Here is a 23516-nt window from a genome sequence, read left to right as displayed (position 1 = left end):
CAGAATTGATCTAATTTCTCTTCTCTTGACAGATTCCAGAGCAGCAATATTTTTTTCTATAGTGTTGTGATGACTAAGGATACACACAATATTCTAAATTTGTTACAGTTTTCACATAAATGCTTCCCCTGACTGGAAGAAGGAAGTCATGAGTCAACATGAACATCTCTGTCTTTCTCACAAGGGAATTTGAAAGTAATGTTTAATAATGCAATATAGAGTACTATTTTACTCCTGCGCTTATACTGTATTGGGCTTGTAGAAAACATATTACTTCAGATTTTCTTTAGTTGTCCTACAGCAAATTGAGACCCTATAACCTGATAACAAAGCATCAATTTATATCATAATCAGAGAAATAATTACTAAAATGAGTCTTATTCATGAAGTTAATCATTCACATACTAATATGAAAGTACCTATGGTGTTAAAAGAACAACAAGATAAAAAGTAAAATAGAAATTGATCTTCCTTAGACTGCCATAAATGATATGTAGCTTGAAAAGCACTGAAAAACAATTACTTGGTTTTGAAAATCTGTGAGGACATATCGTACAGAGTGACTGAACTCACACAGCTCAGTGCTCAACTTGCCACCCTGAGACAAAAGACCAAGCGAATCAAATGACCACATCTTTTGCAACAAGAAGGAATTGTTGTCGAGTTTCACAGCTCCACCTGTTGGCGCGGTCTGGAGTTACAGGCAGGTCTGGGGGAGCCTACTAGTCTGACTTCTGGGGTGCCCGTTCCTCCACTAACGGGTGCCCACAGGTGGGGCTGCAGGCCCTCACAGCAAAACTCTCTTTCCTGGGAAGCAGAAGAACCATTTCCTTCGCTGGCTGTCAACCACACCTCTCCGAAGTGGGGGAATGGGCCTCGAGCACCAATATTTTCCACACTCCGGGTAGCCACGGGAACATCCTGTTTTCCTCTTTCCATAGCAACGAGCTGTGGATAGAAATTGCTTCCATCTGAGTTTCCAGGCCTTTGTGTTTCCTAATAACACACATCAAAGCGATCTGGACTTGGACTGGACTTGGAACGAGGACATTTGGATCTGGATCTGCCTCCGTGACTCAGCTGTTGGAAAATAAGACTTACGAGGAGTCAGACCAGGCAGTGCAGGAGAGCTCTTGCTTCGGGACACTGTCCTGTCCCGGGCAGTGCAGGAGAGCTCTTTCTTCGGGACACTGTCCTGTCCCGGGCAGTGAAGGAGAGCTCTTTCTTCGGGACACTGTCCTGTCCCGGGCAGTGCAGGAGAGCTCTTTCTTCGGGACACTGTCCTGTCCCGGGCAGTGAAGGAGAGCTCTTTCTTCGGGACACTGTCCTGTCCCGGGCAGTGCAGGAGAGCTCTTTCTTCGGGACACTATCCTGTCCCGGGCAGTGCAGGAGAGCTCTTTCTTCGGGACACTGTCCTGTCCCGGGCAGTGCAGGAGACCTCTTGCTTTGGGACACTGTCCTGTCCCGGGCAGTGCAGGAGAGCTCTTTCTTCGGGACACTGTCCTGTCCCGGGCAGTGCAGGAGAGCTCTTTCTTCGGGACACTGTCCTGTCCCGGGCAGTGCAGGAGAGCTCTTTCTTCGGGACACTGTCCTGTCCTGGGCAGTGCAGGAGGATACTTTCTCCAGTGTTCAAGTCCAGACTGCAGGTCCTTCCGTGTGGAGTTTGCATGTTACCAACTTATTCATGCCTCAGTAGCCTAAGGGCATGCTGGGTACTCTGATCGTCAGTGGCAGCGTTCCCCGTGCCCGCTCCCGAGACAGACTGGCAGTCCAGCCTGTCTGTGTGCCGGTGGGAGGGCAGAAACATGTGAGCTGGCATCAGAAGATGCAGCTCGTCAGCGTCTCTTCCATCAGCGCCCGCAGCTTAGCGCTCCAGGTGTGGACAGGGGTCGGCAGGGTCAGTGCCCGGGCACTGGTGCCCAGCAGGGAGGGAGCGGCGCGGCCGGGACTCACCGTGCACGTTGACCGCGCGGATGGTCTCCTCAGGGATACGGTACCAGACGTCCACCAGGCTGGCGGAGTGGATGACGAGGTGCACCCCCTGCAGGGCATCTCTTACTGTGGGGTAGTCAGTGATGTCACCCTGGATCAGTCGGATCTTCACTCGCTCTGTGGGAAGAAGGAAAAACTGTGATGTCACACATACAGCACTGCACAGACACTGTGATGTCATACATAATGGACTGTGTATCACACTGAGATGTCATACACAGTGTAATGTGCAGGAGCTGTGATGTCAAACATAATGATCTGCACAGACACTGAGATGTCATACATAATGGAATGCACAGCCACTGTGATGTCATACATAGTGTAATGTGCAGGAGCTGTGATGTCATACATACACCAGGCTGAACTGCACTGAACTCCACAGGGGCTGTAATGTCACACCCCACACACTGTACTCTAACATTATAGACTGGAGGGTGTAAATAACTGAAAACAAGAGGGGTAAAATTACATCAAGGTCCTGATAAAGGCTTGCCAAATTCTAAAATGATGTTAACTGCACACGCCCTGTGGTGAAGGAATACCAGGTGGAACCAATTCAATACAACATGAGGTCTCCATGGCACAAAGAGGTAACGGGGTAAAAAGCAGGGCAGCCAACTCGCAACACAAACAGTACATTGACAAGCGCACAATCACTCAGTGAGCAGAGCGTGAGATAGGGATCTGTGCATGCCAGGGCCCTGCCTCTCACAGAGCCAGGATGCTCAGCCAGTACCCAGGCTCCCCTCAAGAAACGGCTGGATCCTCCTGACCTCTGACCCCTTCCTGACGTTCTTACGTAACAGCGTGCTGTATACTGTTACACCACAGGAGGAGCCGAGCAGGGGAAGTGTGGTCATTCTTGTGGTTCGCAGCACCTCTGGGATCTAGGGGCTGGTGAAAGATTACAGGCCCCACTGAAACCGCTCTTACAACACGGTCTAACAGTTCAACTGTTGCACCCCTCCAAGGCCCAGGAACAAAGACTTCGCTTCAGGCCGCGATTGCCCTGCCAGTCCGCTCGGATCGATTCGAATGAACTCGCTGCTGCAACGTCTGGAGCTGGGCCACTGTAAACACTCTGGAGTACAGACTCCTGCCCACGGTCAAGCACGCAGCCTGGATCACACACACACACACATAGCTCAAGCACACAGCCTGGATCACACACACACACATAGCTCAAGCACGCAGCCTGGATCACACACACACACACAGCTCAAGCACGCAGCCTGGATCACACACACACACACGCACGCACGCACGCACGCACGCACGCACACACACACACACACAGCTCAAGCACACAGCATGTATCACACACACAGCTCAAGCACACAGCCTGTATCACACACACAGCTCAAGCACACAGCCTGTATCACACACACAGCTCACACACACAGCCTGTATCACACACACAGCTCACACACACAGCCTGTATCACACACACAGCTCACACACACAGCCTGTATCACACACACAGCTAACACACAAAGCTTGTATCACACACACAGCTCACAAACACAGCTTGTATCACACACACAGCTTACACACACAAGCTGATCCCAGCACCTGGCCTGTGTGCACTCACATTTCCATCCAGCACAGAGCCCAGTATAGGGCACAGGGCCTGTGTGCACTCACACCTCTGACAAGCACAGAGCACAGGGCCTGTGTGCACTCACACCTCTGCCCAGCACAGAGCACAGCACAGAGCACAGAGCCTGTTTGCAGTCACACCTCTGACAAGCACAGAGCACAGCACAGAGCACAGGGCCTGTGTGCACTCACACCTCTGCCCAGCACAGAGCACACAGCTTTAATACAGACAGACGACACAACAATACACAGCCATACGCACAACAGACACGCAACACAGCACGACACAGTGAGGCACGCAACGGACACGCAACATAACGAAGCACAACACCCCTTTCACACAGCACAACGCGCGCAGCTCCTGCGAAGCGGCTCAGCTGGCGACAGCGCTGTACTCACACGCCAGAGCTCCCCAGCCAAGCCGAGCAGCGGGTCTGGCGCTGTGTCGTGTGGCGCAATCCCGCAGTTAATTCATTACAACAATTTCAAACAGTTTGCCTCTGGAGCGGGGCTCTGCAGGGGGCTCAGACACTCGCGAGGCTGGCGCCGGGCCCAGGACAGAGGCTGCGGAGCGTGCCGTCCCCCTGCTGACCGCGGGGAGAGGAGGGCAGAGTGCAGCTGGCACAGGGGGGATGAGGGGGAGTGGGCAGAACACCTCCACTGGCCCCCCGGGCGGGCGGGGGGCTAGCAGCACGGATCGAGCCAGAGAGAGAGAGAGGGCTGCAAGAAGAGCTCTTACTGCTTCCCAGCAGGCACAGCTGTGCGGCTCTCTCTTCACACTGCTGTCTGCACCCTGGACAGAAGATCAGCAGCTTCTGGAGAGGAGCCGGGGTATCGGCTTCAAGCGCACGGCTGGGGAAACCCCATTCCCCATCCCCTCTCAGGAAACAGCTGGAGGAGATCCTCCAGTCGGGACAGGACACTCTACTTTACACACAGGGTGGTGGGAGTGTGGAACACGAGACAGGTGGATCAGATCCTCCAGTCAGGACAGGACACTCTACTTTACACAGAGGGGGGTGGGAGTGTGGAACATGAGACAGGTGGATTAGATCCTCCAGTCGGGACAGGACACTCTACTTTACACACAGGGTGGTGGGAGTGTGGAACACGAGACAGGTGGATCAGATCCTCCAGTCGGACACTCTACTTTACACACAGGGGGTGGGAGTGTGGAACAAGCTGTCCAGACATGTGGTTGAAGCCGATACCCGGACTCCTCTCAAGGAACAGCTGGATGAGATCCTGGGATCAATTAGCAGCTACATGACTGAACGGGACTCCTCTCGCCTGTGACCCGTCTTGTCCTCCTCTCTCCCGGCCAGGGGTGGGGGGGGGGGTGTTCGGGGCTTGACGCCTCTCCTGCCTCTGGAGTCGGCAGGGCGTAGGCTGCAGTGGAGCGGTCCAGCGCGTGGGCGCAGGTCAGACGCTCTTCTGACTCAGAGAGCACCGCGCCGGGCTCGCGTTGCTGGGTGGGCACGAGATCGTCAAGGCCATGCGCCCCCACCCAGCGGGGAAGTGGAAGTGCGCGGGGAGATAAGGCAGCGTGGGATGACCGCGGAGTAAGGCAGAGGGAACTTCCCTCCCCCACCGCAAGACGTGAGCCAGGAAACGCGCGCGGCACGCTGCAGTGGAGAGAAGCTGCAGTTCACCTGGGCTGACTTTCCCACCACACCCCCGTAACCCTGATTTCTTTGGTTCAGCCTGCACTTACTGGAAATCGCAGGAGGAACAAACCACCCGCAACAGAGAGGGGTGGGGGAGGTTTGTAAGAACTGGGTCCCTTCAGACAAGAAAAAGCCTGTTTGTGACTGGCTTGAGAAGCATTACATCACTCTGATCTGTTTCCCTCTGGATATCTCCTCTCACACTAGTGCCATAACATTAAAACACACACAGCAGGACAGGAGACACACAGAGAGAGAGGAGATCACAGAGAATCCCTCAGTAATACACACACACACCAGGACAGGAGACACAGTGAGAGAGAGGGGAGATCACAGAGAATCCCTCAGTAATAAAAACACACAACAGGACAGGAGACACAGTGAGAGAGAGAAGAGATCACAGAGAATCCCTCAGTAATAAAAACACACAACAGGACAGGAGACACAGTGAGAGAGGGGAGATCACAGAGAAACCCTCAGTAACAGACACAACATGACAGGAGACACAGTGAGAGAGGAGATCACAGAGAATCCTTCAGTGATAAACACCCAACAGGACAGGAGACACAGTGAGAGAGAGGAGATCACAGAGAATCCCTCAGTAATAAAAACACACAACAGGACAGGAGACACAGTGAGAGAGGGGAGATCACAGAGAAACCCTCAGTAACAGACACAACATGACAGGAGACACAGTGAGAGAGGAGATCACAGAGAATCCTTCAGTGATAAACACCCAACAGGACAGGAGACACAGTGAGAGAGAGGAGATCACAGAGAATCCCTCAGTAATAAACACACACAACAGGATAGGAGACACAGTGAGAGAGAGGGGAGATCACAGAGAAACCCTCAGTAATACACACAACAGGACAGGAGACACAGTGAGAGAGAGGAGATAACTGGGGAAATCCAGAAGGTGTAACGTCTTCACTTCATTTCTGAAATTAACACTACCCACACTGACCCAAAAACACAAACACAACTTCACAACCCCACCCCCACAGTGTCAAACCAGCCTGGCCAGCAGGTGAGGAGTTGAGTGCTGTGCACCTGCAGTGTGACTGACAGTACTGTAAAACCTGGAGCGGATCAGGGCGCTGTGCACCTGGAGTGTGACTGACAGTACTGTAAAACCTGGAGCGGATCAGGGCGCTGTGCACCTGGAGTGTGACTGACAGTACTGTAATAAGAGCAGGTCTGCTGACACTATTTCAGCTGGAACGCGTGGCAACACCCTGTTTTGCTATGTAACCTGTTGCCAGGGCGTTCATCTTTACAAACAGGCACAGGACGTTTCTTAGCCGGCTCAGTCAGCCGCGCACCAGGAATGAGATCCCTTTCCCTGGGTTCGGCCACCGAGCACAAGGAGTTAACACCCGATAGAAGCAGACAAGCCACACAACGCGGGCCATCCGTCTTCACAGCCTGCAGCTGAGACGCTGCTGGCAGGACAAGGCCTATTGTCAGAGCCCACCTCCTCCACCGGCGTCTCTGAAACCACGTCTCAGAAACCCCTGTGAGTCAGGACTGGAACCCACTGACCTCTCAACTGCTCAGCAATAACCCCTCGTAGGGCCTTGTTTTCTGGAACTGAAAGTAAATATGCAGACAATGACACACAGGTGCTTACACTACAGGAAAGGAACTGCAGGCGGGAGGAAAAGTAAGTGACCTCAGCCGTTCAGAGCTCAGAAGGCCCAACTTTCCACACAGAGGGGTGGGAGTGTGGAACAAGCTGCCCAGCCACGCTGCTGGGTGAGACACTCACTCAGGACAGGAGGCTCTTCTTTACACAGAGGGTGGCGGGAGTGTGGAACAAGCTGCCCAGCCATGATGTTGATCAAGTATCTAAAACTACCCGAAAGGTCAGATGGGATCGGATCAGCTCTGGACTGGTCTTCCGATGAGTGACACTCTGTTTCCAGCAGCACGGACTCTCCTCCCAGGTTTTTGTGTTTGCCACTCTGGGGGAGAGGCCGGGCCAGAGCCAGGAGCCCCGCCAGGCTGCCCCAGAACTGGCGACCTGGAAGGAGACGTCACTGGGCAGGCCCATCACGATTTCCCATGAGCAATCGCCCGCGCGGGAAACCACACCACCGGATTTCCTGCGCCGCCAGTGCACTGCAGCGCCACGATCTGACCCGGTTTCGCCTACGCTGCCTTCGGCTTCGAGGCCCACACCCCGGCCGACCCCAGGCCCTCCTCTCCTCCTGTGCGCGCGGTTCTGAATCTCGCCGCCATCGCCGCCCCTGGCACCACCCGATCTTGTTACCCATCTGCCCCGCGGGAGGCGGGCTGGGGGGCCGTCTGCACCCCGCTTTTCAACCACAAGGAAGTGGCATCTGGAAATGAAACAAGCAGCTCCGTGCAGGTTGGAAACTCTACGTGCAGAGAGGTAGAGGGAGTGAGCGTCCGCATTCGTACACCCACACTGTAATCCCAAGAGTAAAAAATCCATGAGCTCTTTGTCCAGACACAGAGGACATAGGTGAAACTACAGGCAAGAGCCTTTAAAACGGAGAACAGGCAGCAGTTCTTTACACAGAGAGTGGTGGGAGTGGGGAACAGGCTGCCCAGCCATGTTGTTGAAGCCGATACCCTGGTTTCTCTCACGAAAGAACTGGATGAGATCCTGAGATCTACTGTCCACTAACAGCCAAACAGTCTGCGACCGGTCTTGTGTTTCTAATGTCTGAAGGTATCGACACTGAGGCTCCACAGCCTGAGGAGTGGCCTGAGGGTGTGTGAGAGAGACAGAGTGAGTGTGCGAGAGAGTGTCAGCATGAGTGTGTCTGAGTGTGTGTGTGTGAAAGTTTTTGTGAGATTGTGTATGTGAGTGTGAGAGTGCGAGTGTGAGCATGAGTGTGTCTGAGAGTGTGTGTCCGTGTGTGAGATCGTGAGATCGTGAGAATGAGTGTGAGGGTGTGTGTGCGTGTGTGTGAGACTGCGGGAGTGTGAGATCATGAGATTGTGAGAATGAGTGTGAGGGTGTGTGTGCGTGTGAGACTGCGGGAGTGTGAGATCGTGACATTGTGAGAATGAGTGTGAGGGTGTGTGTGCGTGTGTGTGTGAGACTGTGGGAGTGTGAGATCGTGAAATTGTGAGAATGAGTGTGAGGGTGTGTGTGTGCGCGTGTGAGACTGTGGGAGTGAGTGTGCATGTGTGTCCAGGACACTGTCCCCCCTGACCGCTAGGACAGCAGGAAGCCCCGGAGGTCGCGCACCGGAAGTGGAGCCCTGAGGCAGGCGGGCAGCAGGAGCCTCTCGGCCAGCTCGCCTGCGGGCGCGGTCGGCGCGGCCCAGATGTGCTCCCTCACCACATCATCGGGTCAGCCCAGCTGTGCTCCGACTGACGCATTCCCTTCCTCGGGTGGGAACAGCGGCTCCGTCCTCCCTGTGCGGCTGGGAACGGCGCGGGGTCCGCTGGCGAAAACTCGCTCACCGTAATGAACACGTTAGTTAACGCTCGAAGCTCACGGCGCACCGGGTTCCAGACAGGAAACCCTTCTTCTCCCTTTTTCTAAGAATAATTAAAGGCAATGGAGACCCGCGCCTCAGTGGACCCTTCATATGAGACATAAAACCGAGGTCCTGACTCCCTGTGGTCATTAAAAATCCCAGGGCGTTTCTCGAAAAGAATAGGGGTGTAACCCCGGTGTCCTGGCCAAATTTCCCACCGGCCTTTATTAATCATGGCCTCCTAATAACCCCCCTCTCTGAACTGGCTTCATCACTCTGCTCTCCTCCCCACTGAGAGCTGGTGTGTGTGAGCAGACTGGAGCATCATCCAGGAGGGGCTGCACACTGGTGCTGGAGGGGATCCCCATTACCTGTAACCTGTTTGAGTGGTGTCCAGGAGAGCGCTATATAAGTGTGAGGATATTACTATGTCCAATCGTGCATAGGAATCCAGTTAACTTCAAGCTTATTATTATTGTTGTTGTATTAAGTTGTGATAACCACTGTGCCGGTTTAAACAGAGGTTTAGTCTCTATACAGCTATAGCGCAGAAGATGAAGCTGCAGCAGAGGTCCAGAGTTCGTCCCTTTCGAACCGGCCGAACCCGCGACAGCTTTTACCGAACCTTCAGCCGCACGCAGGCGGGTGACCGGCGCCCTCGTGCTCTCCCCCACCGCACCTGCCGGCTCGCGCTCGTTACCCCCTCGCGCCTCAGCTAACCCCCTCCGTCTGAACCGACGCGTTTCTTGATCGGAAGGTTCGCCAGCTCCGCTCATCTGACGTCACTCAGGAAAAGAACAGGTAGAAGCCGAGAACACCCGCGCAGCTCCAGTCCGTCCAGTGCCCGGGACACGTCACGGTCCGATTCATGAACCGAGCTCAGGGGTGACGCATCCCTGCAGGCGCGTGGGGAACCCTGCGCCAGCTGTGATCCAAATTTCCAAATTGGCCCCGTTTCTTAAAAACTAGTGGCGAACAACGTTCCCTCTAATTTTTAATGGCCTGTGTGCGCAAAAACTTCAAGTTCTGCCATTGTTTTTCCCCAGTGACAAAACCTTCTGCGCACTAAATTGATGTAGATTGATGTAAAATTGTAAACCCGAAATTCTTTTGTGTTAATATAGTCATTCTCGTAGCTACTAAAAATTGTATTTGCTTGTTTTAACAGAAAATGTGAGCTACTTCGTTTTTGGGGGCAATTTAGTTGTATTCTAATGTTATGCAGTTTATAATGCACATAGATATCACGACAGTCCGAACGGTGTACGAATAATTCATTAATTTTTTTCTCTCTCCTTTCTTTGGCATTTGCCCATTCTGTGTAAACCTGACTAATGAGCCCTCCATCCATTTGAAAGCTATTAATTCTCATCGGCATAGCCAAATGTTATTAGACAGTGGAGCACTTTTAGCAACAGACTGCTCCAGCTACGGTGTTCAAGGAAACGACTCCGCAGGTCCTTCCTCTCGGCGGCTGTCAGGGTGTATAACACTGCCCTAGGCTAGGACTGTCAGCCCTTCATCTGCTCGTCTATGGACAGCATGTTGCACTATTGCACTTTTTGGACACTCAATCTGTATAAGCCTATGCACATTTTGCACATATTTGTATTGTTTTTACAGTGACTATGATCATATTTTGCACACACCTATGTATTTATTTATTTTATATTACTGTACGTATTCTAATTTTTTGTCTATCCTGGTGTCTGTTTTTTTTTTTTTTTGCTTGTCTTGAGCTACTGTAACACATCAATTTCCCTTCGGGATCAATACAGTCTTATCTATCTATCCAAATGCTTAATTCAGCTTTGCAAGGTCACAAAACTATTCGTTCTGAAGTGCAAAGGTCACCACATCAGCAAAGTCTGTAACTAGTTTCCATTTAATTTTGTCACGCACAGCACAGTTAAAGCCAGTGCAGCGTGTATCTATGACAGTATTTTCAGCTAAAAACTCTGTCTATTCTGAGCCTAAAGCATTAACTTGCTGATCAAAGTCTGACCATTCTTGTACTTCATCTGCGGGAAACCTCTCTTCCAAATCAACACAAAGCCGTTATAAAAGTTAACAGAGAACTCATATCCACTGCCATGTTTTCTTTGCTCAGCAAGGCCTCAACTAAGAACACCTGTGCACGACCCCCGCGACAGAAAGACGGTAGTACGTGGTTCAAGGTCGAAAGGTTCAGTAACGTCGCGGCTACCGCGTTTGACAAAAGAGAGATATCCAGCCATGTTGTGGAAGCCGATGCCCTGGCTTCTCTCGAGAAACACCTGCCTGAGATCCTCCAGCCAGGACAGGAGGCTCTACTTTACACACAGGGTGGTGGGAGTGTGGAACAGGAGACGGCAAAGCTCCGTGAAGATGCTTGTTTTTTTCGGGGGTGGTGATGTCACCCCGCCTTCCTACAACGTCGTAGGGGAGCCTTACCGGCCTCATGCGTTAGTGCTGCGTTTGTGCCGTTGAAAGTAGCGTTTGTGCTGCTTTCGTTCCCGGGATATAGCGCCTTGTTTTTCGGGTGATCGCGTGACCATGTATGGCGACTTTGACCTGGAGTAACCCCGTCTGCCGAGTTCAAGCGTCTGTTACTGGTGGGAGAGTAAGAGTACCTGACATTTTATTTCCCTGTTTTCCCGGGGGGTGGTTTGTTTTTGCATTTAACACCAGAATATTCTGCGTGTTTGTGTGAACATTAAAATTAAATTAAAAATTGTCATGGATATCATACCCTAATCAGAACAGTTGCGGATGTAGGCTTAAAAGGCGAACATTAGCAAGCAACTGCATGTTTTTACAAAGAGGCTTTAACGAGCACGTCTCAATACTTCGTAGCTGTGTCCTTTTTTAAACATCTGAAGAATCATCAGAATAATAATTTCTCATTGTGTTCTATGTAGTAAGGTGACCCGAGTAGTTCATAACAACGTTGGAGACTGCCGGCTCACACATGCAGACTGCGGAAATATTGGAAAATATTATTTTCAGGTAAAGTAACTGAACATATACCTAAGGTTGTTAAGAATTACTCATTACCCATGTCTTCGTATTTACGTCGTATTCACTATCAACGGCACAAACCCAGCACTAACGACTGAGGTGGGTTTCATCATTTGTGCTGTTTGGGGGGAGGGGGGGGGGGCACCTTCGCGCAGCTAGACAGCTGGCTGAGATCCTCCAGTCAGGACAGGAGGCTCTACTTTACATACAGGGTGGTGGGGGTGTGGAACAGGCTGGGTGAGTTCCTGGGATCAGTTCTCTTTAATAGCCCAAACGGGCCGAGGGCCTCCTCTCGCCCTTCACAGCTGTTGTGTTTTGCATATCGCAGCCCTCGGGTGCCTCTGAGTCTGGTCTCGCGGCCGGCTCCCCCTGAGCCGCAGGCACGCGAGCCGCGATCGATGTCGCTACTTTCATTGCCAGCCGGGCTGTTCACTCCGTCAGCAAAAGCCATTGTGCTGGCAAATTGTGAGAACAGCACTTTACGTTCAGCACGATTAACCCCACATCATGTTGAAGAGCGCTGCAGGTCTCCAGATTTATTTTAACGGACCGTCGCCGGACACGTTCGCGCGGGACAGGGACACGCGGGACCCGCAGGACGGACCCGCTAACCACCGGCCTCCGCGCCGATTCCGCGCTTTCGCGTGTCCTTCACTCCGCGCTCAGCGCCCCGAGCGCGAATCACGGAGGAGACTGAGACACCGCGACACCCGGACCTGTGACGGACACGCCGCGGTCACCTCGGTGCGGGTCGGCTCGACCCCGCGCTGTTAGTCCGGTCTCCGCCGGCATTCGTCGCTCTCCGGGACGTCCGTCCGGCTGAAGCCCGAAGCGCTCTCGGGTGTCAATCCGGTTCACCCTGGGACCGAGCGGGTTTACAGCCACCTGCCCCGACCGAGCAGGCGCTGCCGGATCTCCACAGCGGCGCAGCGGCGGATCGAGTCCGGGTCTTCCCGCCTGTATAGCGCCTTCGGCAGCCAGTGCCTCGAACCCCGGACCGGCCTCACCTGTGCCGAGCTGCTCCAGGCTGGGGTCCACGTGCAGGTCGAAGAGCCGGACCTCCGACACCGTCTCCTCCTTCTCCACCAGCAAGCGGACCAGGTGCTGACCCAGGAACCCGCAGCCGCCCGTCACTAGGTACACCCGCCCCGGCTGGACCGTCATCCTCGCTGTCCTCGGCGTCTCTGGCTCGGCGGTTGTGTTAAAGCGGCGGACCGGAATGGACTCCCTTCTCCCTCAAAAGCGGATCGCCCTCTGAGCCCCGGGTCCGGCGCTGCAGGATCTACGAGAGGGGCGGGAGGGGCGGGAGCCCCGGTTACCAGGCGACACTCCACGACGCCAGTTCTCTTGTATAATTTATTTACGACATCGCTCTAATCAAAAAGTGACAGGCTCGGGGACTGGCAGTGGGAGAGAGAGAGCTGGCCTTGACCCAAATGGTATCTTATCTCTACTCCCGGGTCCGTCCTTCAAAACGCGCAGAGGCAGCAGAAAAAGACAGCTCGCCAGCGCTTCGCCCAAGCAGCTGAACAAAAATAAGGAAAGAAAAACATACTGACGGCAACTGACGGAGAGAGATTGCGGCGTTGGTGCCTGAGCTGTGGATCTGTCGCAAGTGCGGTGAAGCCGAGCCGAGCAGAGCGGAGCTCCGGATCGGTGTGCTGGAGCTCTGGCGCTGCGCAGACGGGCTCCACACCCACACACACACCCACACCCACCTCGGTCCGCAGCCCTGCCTGAGTGCGCACGGCCCCGGGTTCGAGGTCGAGCCGGTGTCGCTCTTGGCCCGCTGGGGGGCACCGTCGCGTGTCTGCGTTTTTAATCAGCCGGGGCTGGGATGCATGAGCCCAGGATGGGGAATGGATGAATTAAGGGGCCGGCCCGTCCTACACAGTTTATTTTTAACACATAGAGTCGCACCTGCACGATGCGAAACCTCAAAGATTCGCGGTGGTGATTCTTTTTTAAATTAAAGTTTCTAAAACGATAAGGTCTAGGACGGACAGCCACCGATTTGTTCTAGGCCAGCCACGACTGTTGTTGGAACCGCAATCTGGGGCGACCTGGGGCGACCTTGTTAATTGATTCTGAGCTCAGGAGGAGAAAGCGAAGCGGAACGTGCTGTAGGTACCAGTTTGTCTCGCCACGTCCGGAGCGGAAGTGACGCTCGGACGCTAGCCGCCGGCTCGCGAGCTAACGGGTCGGGTCCGGCGTCCGTCCCGATCCGGCTACCAAGAGAGCCCAGCACGTCATTTCACAGAAGTGAGGTGGGTGACAGGGCTGTGGCGCGCTGGTTGAAACAATTCTCATTTTGCGCATTTCCGCCGGGCGGCAGTTTCCCGGACAGTCCCGGAGGTCGTGGCGGGTCGTAGAAATCTCACACACACACAATAATGGCAATTCACAGGCGGAGTCGATCTGCTGTTACTCGCTGGAGTCTTGAACATACGGTTGGACCAGGACCAGGACCAGGACCAGGGACGGCGCGCACGCACATGAACTCACTGGTCAAAACCCCAGCCCAGCTGCTGGGGTTTTCATGATTTGAATTGCACCCCAGATCGATCTATCCGGCTGCTCTGATCTGCTTGCAGCTCTGTGGAAGATGGGAAGCTTCCCAGTAAATATCCATACAAAGGCAATGTTTTTTGCGGCACTAAAGAGAAAGGTCTCATCTCTCGACCAGCGTGATTTGCTCAGGTCACCAAGCCTGTCTTTGTCTTGTTTTTTACACTGGTTTTACAATCGAGAGACTTTCTGTAAGTAAGAATTCCATTGTACCAGTCCCGGTTACATATGGCAATAAAGTTCAAGTTCAAGTTCAAGCAAGGGTCCAGTTTATGATAATATCCTCACACTTATATAGCGCTCTTCTGGACACTCCACTCTTTACAGGTAATGGGGATCCCCTCCAGCACCAGTGTGCAGCCCCTCCTGGATGATGCTCCAGTCTGCTCACACACACCAGCTCCCAGTGGGGAGGAGAGCAGAGTGATGAAGCCAGTTCAGAGAGGGGGGTTACTAGGAGGCCATGATTAGTAAAGGCCAGGGAGAAATTTGGCCAGGACACCGGGTTTACTTACACCCCTACTCTTTTCGAGAAAGGCCCTGAGATTTTTAATGACCGCAGAGAGTCAGGACCTCGGTTTTATGTCTCATCAGAAGGACAGTATAGTGTCCCCGACACTGTACTGGGGCATTAGGACCCACACAGCGCCCCCTAGTGTCCCCACTAACACATGACTGACTAGGCTCACACCTGCTGAGCTTCAGGGTGATAAAGCAGATGGATTGATAGGAGGGCAATTCCTGGAATGACTTCTGACTGGAACACAGGACAGGGCAGAAACTAGAGGAACAAGCTCCCAGCCATGTTGCAGAAGCCAATACCCTGGATTCTTCCATAGACACAGCTGGATGAGATCCTGCAGTCAGGACAGGAGGCTCTACTTTACACACAGGGTGGTGGGAGTGTGGAACAAGCTGCCCAGTCAAGTTGATTAAGCTGGGGCCCTAACTTCTCTCAAGAAACAGCTGGATGAGATCCTCCAGTGAGGACAGGAGACTAAACTTTACACAGACTGTGGCAGGAGTGTGGAACAAGTGGCCCAGCCATGTGGATGAAGCTGATGAATTCTTCTCTCGAGGGGAAGGAAATGGCTCATCCAAGAGGGCTTGCCAGTAATCCTAGGAAAGCTCTGTGTTTGTGGGAGTGTAGGAAAAGAACTGTCATTCCATACAGTCCAGCCGGATACCGAACATCCCTGGCAGTAAACACCTGCAGGAAGAGCAGAGCTCAGCCAAACATTTCTGCCCCCGCAACACATTCCTCCCCGGGTCTCCACCCCTGTCATCCATCATGAGAATCAGAGGCTTCACTGGCATGTTTATAAATACACTTCACAAAACTGAAGTACTGTTTACACCACTCAGACAGAGTTCAGAGAGCTAATCCAGACACACTGACAGGACACTCCAGTACATTAACACTGCACTGAGAGAGAGGGGTTCATACAGACACACTGACTGACTGGACACTCCAGTACATTAACACTGCACTGAGAGAGAGGGGTTCATACAGACACACTGACTGGACACTCCAGTACATTAACACTGCACTGAGAGAGAGGGGTTCATACAGACACACTGACTGACTGGACACTCCAGTACATTAACACTGCACTGAGAGAGAGGGGCTCATACAGACACACTGACTGACTGGACACTCCAGTACATTAACACTGCACTGAGAGAGAGGGGTTCATACAGACACACTGACTGGACACTCCAGTACATTAACACTGCACTGAGAGAGAGGGGCTCATACAGACACACTGACTGACTGGACACTCCAGTACATTAACACTGCACTGAGAGAGAGGGGCTCATACAGACACACTGACTGACTGGACACTCTAGTACATTAACACTGCACTGAGAGAGAGGGGCTCATACAGACACACTGACTGACTGGACACTCCAGTACATTAACACTGCACTGAGAGAGAGGGGTTCATACAGACACACTGACTGACTGGACACTCCAGTACATTAACACTGCACTGAGAGAGAGGGGTTCATACAGGCACACTGACTGACTGGACACTCCGGTACATGAACAGTCTCTCATTTCCACTGAGAACAAGGTTAACACAGATGCAGTAATTAACAGGAAAACGCGGTACTCTGATGAATTCTGTCCTGCACCCGTAGGGTGGCAGTAAGCACTCATCGCCAATACAAATTAAATCAAACCTTGAGCCAAGGAGAATTCCTCACTAATTTTCGAATGAACAACAAAGCAGGCGACAGGGTGCCACAGAAGAAATCAGAGCGGTTCTCTGCACGTCACACAGCACTGGGGCGATAGCAGCATGCAGTACTTTGACTCGCTGTGTCCCTGGCCCCTTGTCCTGTAGACTCTGCTATGTGCTGATAAGAGCCCTGATAAGGCCAGCCTTGTGAAAGGTTTTCGGGAGAGAGTTGTAAGCGCCGGACCCGGACCCGATCCTGAAAGGGGGGTATCTGAGTGGAAGGAGACCCATCTGAGTCCAGAGTCCAGACAAGTCTCCCAGCAGGACTGGCAGTCTGACTCCCAGAGCACAGCAATCTGATCCGCTCCAGGTTTTACACTGTTCACACTCCGCCTTCCTGTACAGACTCTTACAGGACACACTGTACACACACACCTGTACAGACTCTTACAGGACACACTGTATACACACACACACACCTGTACAGACTCTTACAGGACACGCTGTATACACACACACACCTGTACAGACTCTTACAGGACACGCTGTATACACACACACACCTGTACAGACTCTTACAGGACACACTGTATACACACACACACACCTGTACAGACTCTTACAGGACACACTGTATACACACACACACACACCTGTACAGACTCTTACAGGACACACTGTACACACACACCTGTACAGACTCTTACAGGACACACTGTATACACACACACACACCTGTACAGACTCTTACAGGACACACTGTATACACACACACACACACCTGTACAGACTCTTACAGGACACACTGTATACACACACACACACACCTGTACAGACTCTTACAGGACACACTGTATACACACACACACACACCTGTACAGACTCTTACAGGACACACTGTAAACACACACACACACACCTGTACAGACTCTTACAGGACACACTGTAAACACACACACACCTGTACAGACTCTTACGGGACACACTGTATACACACACACACACACACACACACACACACACACACACACACACACACACCTGTACAGACTCTTACAGGACACACTGTATACACACACACACCTGTACAGACTCTTACAGGACACACTGTATACACACACACACACCTGTACAGACTCTTACAGGACACACTGTATATACACACACACACCTGTACAGACTCTTACAGGACACACTGTATACACACACACACACACCTGTACAGACTCTTACAGGACACACTGTACACACACACACCTGTACAGACTCTTACAGGACACACTGTATACACACACACACACCTGTACAGACTCTTACAGGACACACTGTATACACACACACACACACCTGTACAGACTCTTACAGGACACACTGTATACACACACACACACACACCTGTACAGACTCTTACAGGACACACTGTAAACACACACACACCTGTACAGACTCTTACGGGACACACTGTATACACACACACACACACACACACACCTGTACAGACTCTTACGGGACACACTGTATACACACACACCTGTACAGACTCTTACAGGACACACTGTTAACACACACACACACACACACACCTGTACAGACTCTTACGGGACACACTGTATATATACACACACACACACCTGTACAGACTCTTACGGGACACACTGTATACACACACACACACACCTGTACAGACTCTTACAGGACACACTGTATACACACACACACACCTGTACAGACTCTTACTGGACACACTGTATACACACACACACACCTGTACAGACTCTTACAGGACACACTGTAAACACACACACACACCTGTACAGACTCTTACGGGACACACTGTATACACACACACACACACACACACACACACACACACCTGTACAGACTCTTACGGGACACACTGTAAACACATACACACCTGTACAGACTCTTACAGGACACACTGTAAACACACACACACACCTGTACAGACTCTTACAGGACACACTGTAAACACACGCACACCTGTACAGACTCTTACAGGACACACTTTAAACACACACACACCTGTACAGACTCTTATGGGACACACTGTATACACACACACACACCTGTACAGACTCTTACAGGACACACTGTAAACACACACACACACCTGTACAGACTCTTACAGGACACACTGTATATACACACACACACACTCACACCTGTACAGACTCTTACTGGAGACACTGTACACACACACCTGTACAGACTCTTACTAGACACAATCAGGAAAATCAGAATTACTTGTAGAATTATAGAGCCACAAATATTTACATTTAAGACCCCTGTTAATATGACCACAGTGTATAAAAGGCAAAAGAAGAACTAATTTTCCCCAGAGCAGTGTGCTACTTGGTGAAGTGTCAGAAACTCCCTTCACTCTACACAGACACATGACTTACTGTTGCGAGCAGCCTGACACATATCTCTCTCTCTCTCTCACAGTTCCCCTCCCTCACATGAGTTTGGTAGTGTGTGCAGAGTCCACATGCAGAACTGCCCTCTCACTCAGGAACTGCCCCCTCATTCACCCTGAGGCATGTCAACCTGTGGTCATGCCTCTGGTGACTGGTCTGCTACTACCTTACCATCCTCAGGAGGCCCAGGCCGTACTGTGTGCTGGGTCAGTCCTATGGACATCCAGGGAGGACACTGTCATATTCAAGCAATGCCACAAGTGAAAAGCCAGATGAGATCCTCCAGTCAGGACAGGAGACTCTACTTTACACAAAGGGTGGCGGGAGTGTGGAACAAGTTGCCGAGCCCCGTTGTTGAAGCCGATACCCAGTTGTTTCTCAGGAAGAGAATAGTTCAAGAGGAGAGTTCAAGAGAGGAGAGAGGCCGGGAGAGCAGCAGACGAGGAGGGTGGAGAGACTAGAGCAGTCTGTTCTGGTCTGATAAGCTTTGGATGCATCTTCTCCCGGTCAGATAACATCAAGATGCCTCTCCCGGGAGCGCTGTGCCACTTCTTGGAACAGCCGGAGGTGCAGGAGACATGCAGGGGCAAGTCTGCACCAACCTGTTGCACAGCCAGCCTTTTGCACTCGAACCCTGCACGGCATGTCCTCCTCTGGTATGCTCCATGACCGGTCCGACGTGTGCTAGTCCTGAACGCTCAGTTCCAGGTTATCTACGCACCAGCAGGCAGTAGGAAGTGATTCACCCATCCATCCAGTTTGTAATCGCTGTCTCCAGCACAGGGCCAGGGCAGGGGGGGAGCTGGAGCCTATCCCAGCCAGCAACAGGTGCAACGTGGGGTCCAGCCTGATGGGCCTCCAGTCCTTCATAGGGCAGACAGACACAGACACTCACACCTGGGCCAAATTTTCCAGAAGCCAAATAAGCTGCCAGCATGACTTGGGACTGTGGGAGAAAACCGGCGCATTCCGAGGACACCTGTGTGAACTCAGCGAGAGCATGCAAATTCCACACAGACTGCACCCCCAGGAATTGAAGCCAGGGCCCCAGGGCTGTGGGGCAGCAATGCTAAACACTTCGCCCCCATACCACTATGTGAAGCGATGCAGCAGCTTACGCAGCTCATGACACAGACTGATCTGACTGACTCACTGACGGGTGTTTATCAGCAGTGACATGTGTTGCTCTCTTTTACTATTAACGTCATGTGTTCTCGGCTTGATAAAGCTCGAAGGCATTGAAATACCATAATACCTCACTTTGCACCAGGGCTACATTCCAGAGGAAGTCATGTTGACGTTCCTGCTGGCTCGGTGGCTTCAGAGCAGCAGACTGGAGCAGGTTGTGAGAAAATAGAAAACTGTCCAGGCGCCCTCTGCTGGCGAAGGGTGGTACAGCAGGCCAATAACATCACAGAGAGGGTGACACACCCCCCTCTGCTGTAAACTTACACCCTTCCCATCTGGGACACCTGTCTGCTCCCCGAGGGGGTAACATTAATAGATCTACGAAACTGCTTTCCCCCGTATTCAGTTTCGTTTCTGAATAATCCAAAAGAGGAACATATTCTCCTACTGCAGCTTTTTTTATAGCACACGTTGCTGAAGCACTTTCTGTCCCTGTTGAGGCCTGCAGAGCTCTGGAGAGCAGACACCGAACGTATACGCCAGGGAAGGAAACTCCAGCTGGCCTGGCTGGAGCTCTGAGGCTGTCCGCTGGTTAATGAAAAGCTGGCAGAGAGAGAGAGAGACGTGCCACACGACTGCGCAGCTCTGAACTCTTGCCCTGTTTTCAGAAGCATACTCACAGGAAGGATGCCTGCTGACAGAGCCTCCCCTCCCCCAGACGTGCGATCTCACACACACATACACAGGCGACACGGTCCGGCGGAGTCCTGCACACTCCGAGGAGTCTGGTGTCCCGAAACCCCTGCCCGGGAAAACAGTGCAGCTGTAACTGGGAATACACACATTGACCTGCGAGTGTGCACCTTTAACTGGGAATACACACATTTACCTGCGAGTGCTCACCTGTAACTGGGAATACACACATTGACCTGCGAGTGCTCACCTGTAACTGGGAATACACACATTGACCTGCGAGTGCTCACCTGTAACTGGGAATACACACATTGACCTGCGAGTGTGCACCTGTAACTGGGAATACACACATTGACCTGCGAGTGCGAGGCTGTAACTGGAGATACACACATTGACCTGCGAGTGCGCACCTGTAACTGGGAATACACACATTGACCTGCAGGTGCGCGGCTGTAACTGGGAATACACACATTGACCTGCGAGTGCGAGGCTGTAACTGGAGATACACACATTGACCTGCGAGTGCGCACCTGTAACTGGGAATACACACATTGACCTGCGAGTGCGCACCTGTAACTGGGAATACACACATTGACCTGCGAGTGCGCACCTGTAACTGGGAACACACACATTGACCTGCGAGTGCTCACCTGTAACTGGGAATACACACATTGACCTGCGAGTGCGCACCTGTAACTGGGAATACACACATTGACCTGCGAGTGCTCACCTGTAACTGAGAATACACACATTGACCTGCAAATGCGAGGCTGTAACTGTTGAAAGAGTGGAGATAACAGAGTCTCTCAGTAATAAACACACACAACAGGACAGGAGACAGAGTGAGAGAGAGGACACCACAGAGGGTCTCTCAGTAACACAGAAAGAAGTCCCAGGATGAAGTTGTTGTTTTAGTCTCAGACGGTGTCCAAATCTCCCAGACACGTTCCGGCTAATCAGGGCAAGCAGAGCTTGCTTTTGATCACAAACCACGCAGTATGATCTTGGTCTTTTTTTTTCTGTCTGTGATTTATCCCGATCCATTCCACAATGCCACTGGATCCACGTCCCATACCCACATACCCAGAATCCACCTCTCTCACTGCTTGGCCAGCAGGATCTGGGTCCTGATCCAGAATTTCCACCCATCAGACTCTCTCCCCCCCTCTGACCGCGTGGTAGAAAGAAGGACACACACCTGCCTCTCACTCCCGCGCTCTCAGGAAGCGGATCTTTCTACCAGACACCTCTGGATCTCCAGCTGTTTCCTCGCGGTGTGCAGCCCTCTTCTTCCTCCCCTCGGTCTTGGTGCGGCCCATGTTTGGGCTTTTCTCCTGAGCGAGAGCGAGGCAGACAGACAGAGAACATCTGTGAAAGCAGAGACCGGCGAGGCTTCTCTCCTCTGCCTGGTCCTAGAGCCCGTAAGATACTGGCCCCCTTCAAGAGGCGTCTGCAGTTGAGGATGTCTGTGCTCAGACACGTCAGGCCCTGCAGAGCTGCTGCTAGATCAGGAAAACATCAGCAATTCTGAATGACAACATTCAAACGCAGACTCCTCCTGTCCACTGACACAGCCCGGTCAAGGGGCTCTAGACTCCTCCAGTCCACTGACACAGCCCAGTCACGGGGCTCTAGACTCTTACTGTCCACTGACACAGCCCAGTCACAGAGCTCTAGACTCCTCCAGTCCACTGACACAGCCCAGTCACAGAGCTCTAGACTCTTACTGTCCACTGACACAGCCCAGTCACAGAGCTCTAGACTCCTCCAGTCCGCTGACACAGCCCAGTCACAGAGCTCTAGACTCCTCCAGTCCACTGACACAGCCCAGTCACGGGGCTCTAGACTCCTCCAGTCCACTGACACAGCCCAGTCACGGGGCTCTAGACTCCTCCAGTCCACTGACACAGCCCAGTCACAGAGCTCTAGACTCCTCCTGTCCACTGACACAGCCCGGTCAAGGGGCTCTAGACTCCTCCAGTCCACTGACACAGCCCAGTCACGGGGCTCTAGACTCTTACTGTCCACTGACACAGCCCAGTCACGGGGCTCTAGACTCTTACTGTCCACTGACACAGCCCAGTCACGGGGCTCTAGACTCCTCCAGTCCACTGACACAGCCCAGTCACGGGGCTCTAGACTCCTCCAGTCCACTGACACAGCCCAGTCACAGAGCTCTGGACTCCTCCAGTCCACTGACACAGCCCAGTCACAGAGCTCTAGACTCTTACTGTCCACTGACACAGCCCAGTCACAGAGCTCTAGACTCCTCCAGTCCACTGACACAGCCCAGCCACAGGGCTCTAGACTCCTCCAGTCCACTGACACAGCCCAGTCACAGAGCTGTAGACTCCTCCAGTCCACTGACACAGCCCAGTCACAGAGCTCTAGACTCTTCTTGTCCTCTAGAGTGTTACTGTCCCTGTGGTATGCACTGTTTGCCTGCACTATTTACAGTAGATGCAGCAGCAAAGGTCTCTGTGGTTGTTTTCTCACACTCATGTGTGTGAGTTTTCTCGGCAGAGGCTGTACAGAGCTTGTGCTCCCTGCAGTGGTGCTGCATACTTCCTGCACCAGAGAGAGAGCAGCGAACCGCACAGCCACAGATACGCCCCCCCACTGTACTGCCCCCAATACAGCAACACAGCAGAGTGGAAAACACTCGCTAGCGTTCAACGAAAATAGTTGTGCTGAAAACAGGGCAGGAAGGCTGATGGGGTGGGATAGTGGCACAGCGGTGAGCTTGGCTGCTTTGCAGCGCTGGGGCCCTGGGTCCAGTTCCTG

The 23516-nt window shown here is 52.5% G+C and overlaps 2 protein-coding genes across 5 annotated transcripts in view; one reads left to right on the top strand and one right to left on the bottom strand.

Moving 5' to 3' along the window:
• The window catches only part of LOC102690188 (3 beta-hydroxysteroid dehydrogenase type 7-like), a 35278-nt gene extending 13200 nt beyond the window's left edge, over nucleotides 1–22078 (bottom strand). Inside the window, exons 1-3 of one of the 4 annotated variants that reach the window (XM_069188121.1) lie at nucleotides 21931–22078; nucleotides 12727–13001; nucleotides 1954–2109 (exon numbers count right to left, since the gene is read on the bottom strand). In XM_069188121.1, the coding sequence (XP_069044222.1) occupies nucleotides 1954–2109; nucleotides 12727–12883 (313 nt within the window). In that variant the 5' untranslated portion in view covers nucleotides 12884–13001; nucleotides 21931–22078. Of the gene's footprint in view, nucleotides 1–1953; nucleotides 2110–12726; nucleotides 13208–13274; nucleotides 13383–20719; nucleotides 20842–21930 lie in introns of those variants that run through there. The other 3 variants (XM_069188124.1, XM_069188123.1, XM_069188122.1) reach the window with 3 other exon arrangements.
• Nucleotides 1–23516, top strand: part of LOC102689789 (butyrophilin subfamily 1 member A1-like) — a 402034-nt gene that overhangs the window by 67901 nt on the left and 310617 nt on the right. The gene's annotated exons all lie outside the window — the stretch shown is intronic.

The sequence above is a fragment of the Lepisosteus oculatus genome, chromosome 4 (assembly GCF_040954835.1).
Source record: "Lepisosteus oculatus isolate fLepOcu1 chromosome 4, fLepOcu1.hap2, whole genome shotgun sequence".
NCBI lineage: Eukaryota > Metazoa > Chordata > Actinopteri > Semionotiformes > Lepisosteidae > Lepisosteus > Lepisosteus oculatus.
This window is presented reverse-complemented; position numbering and strand designations above follow the sequence as displayed.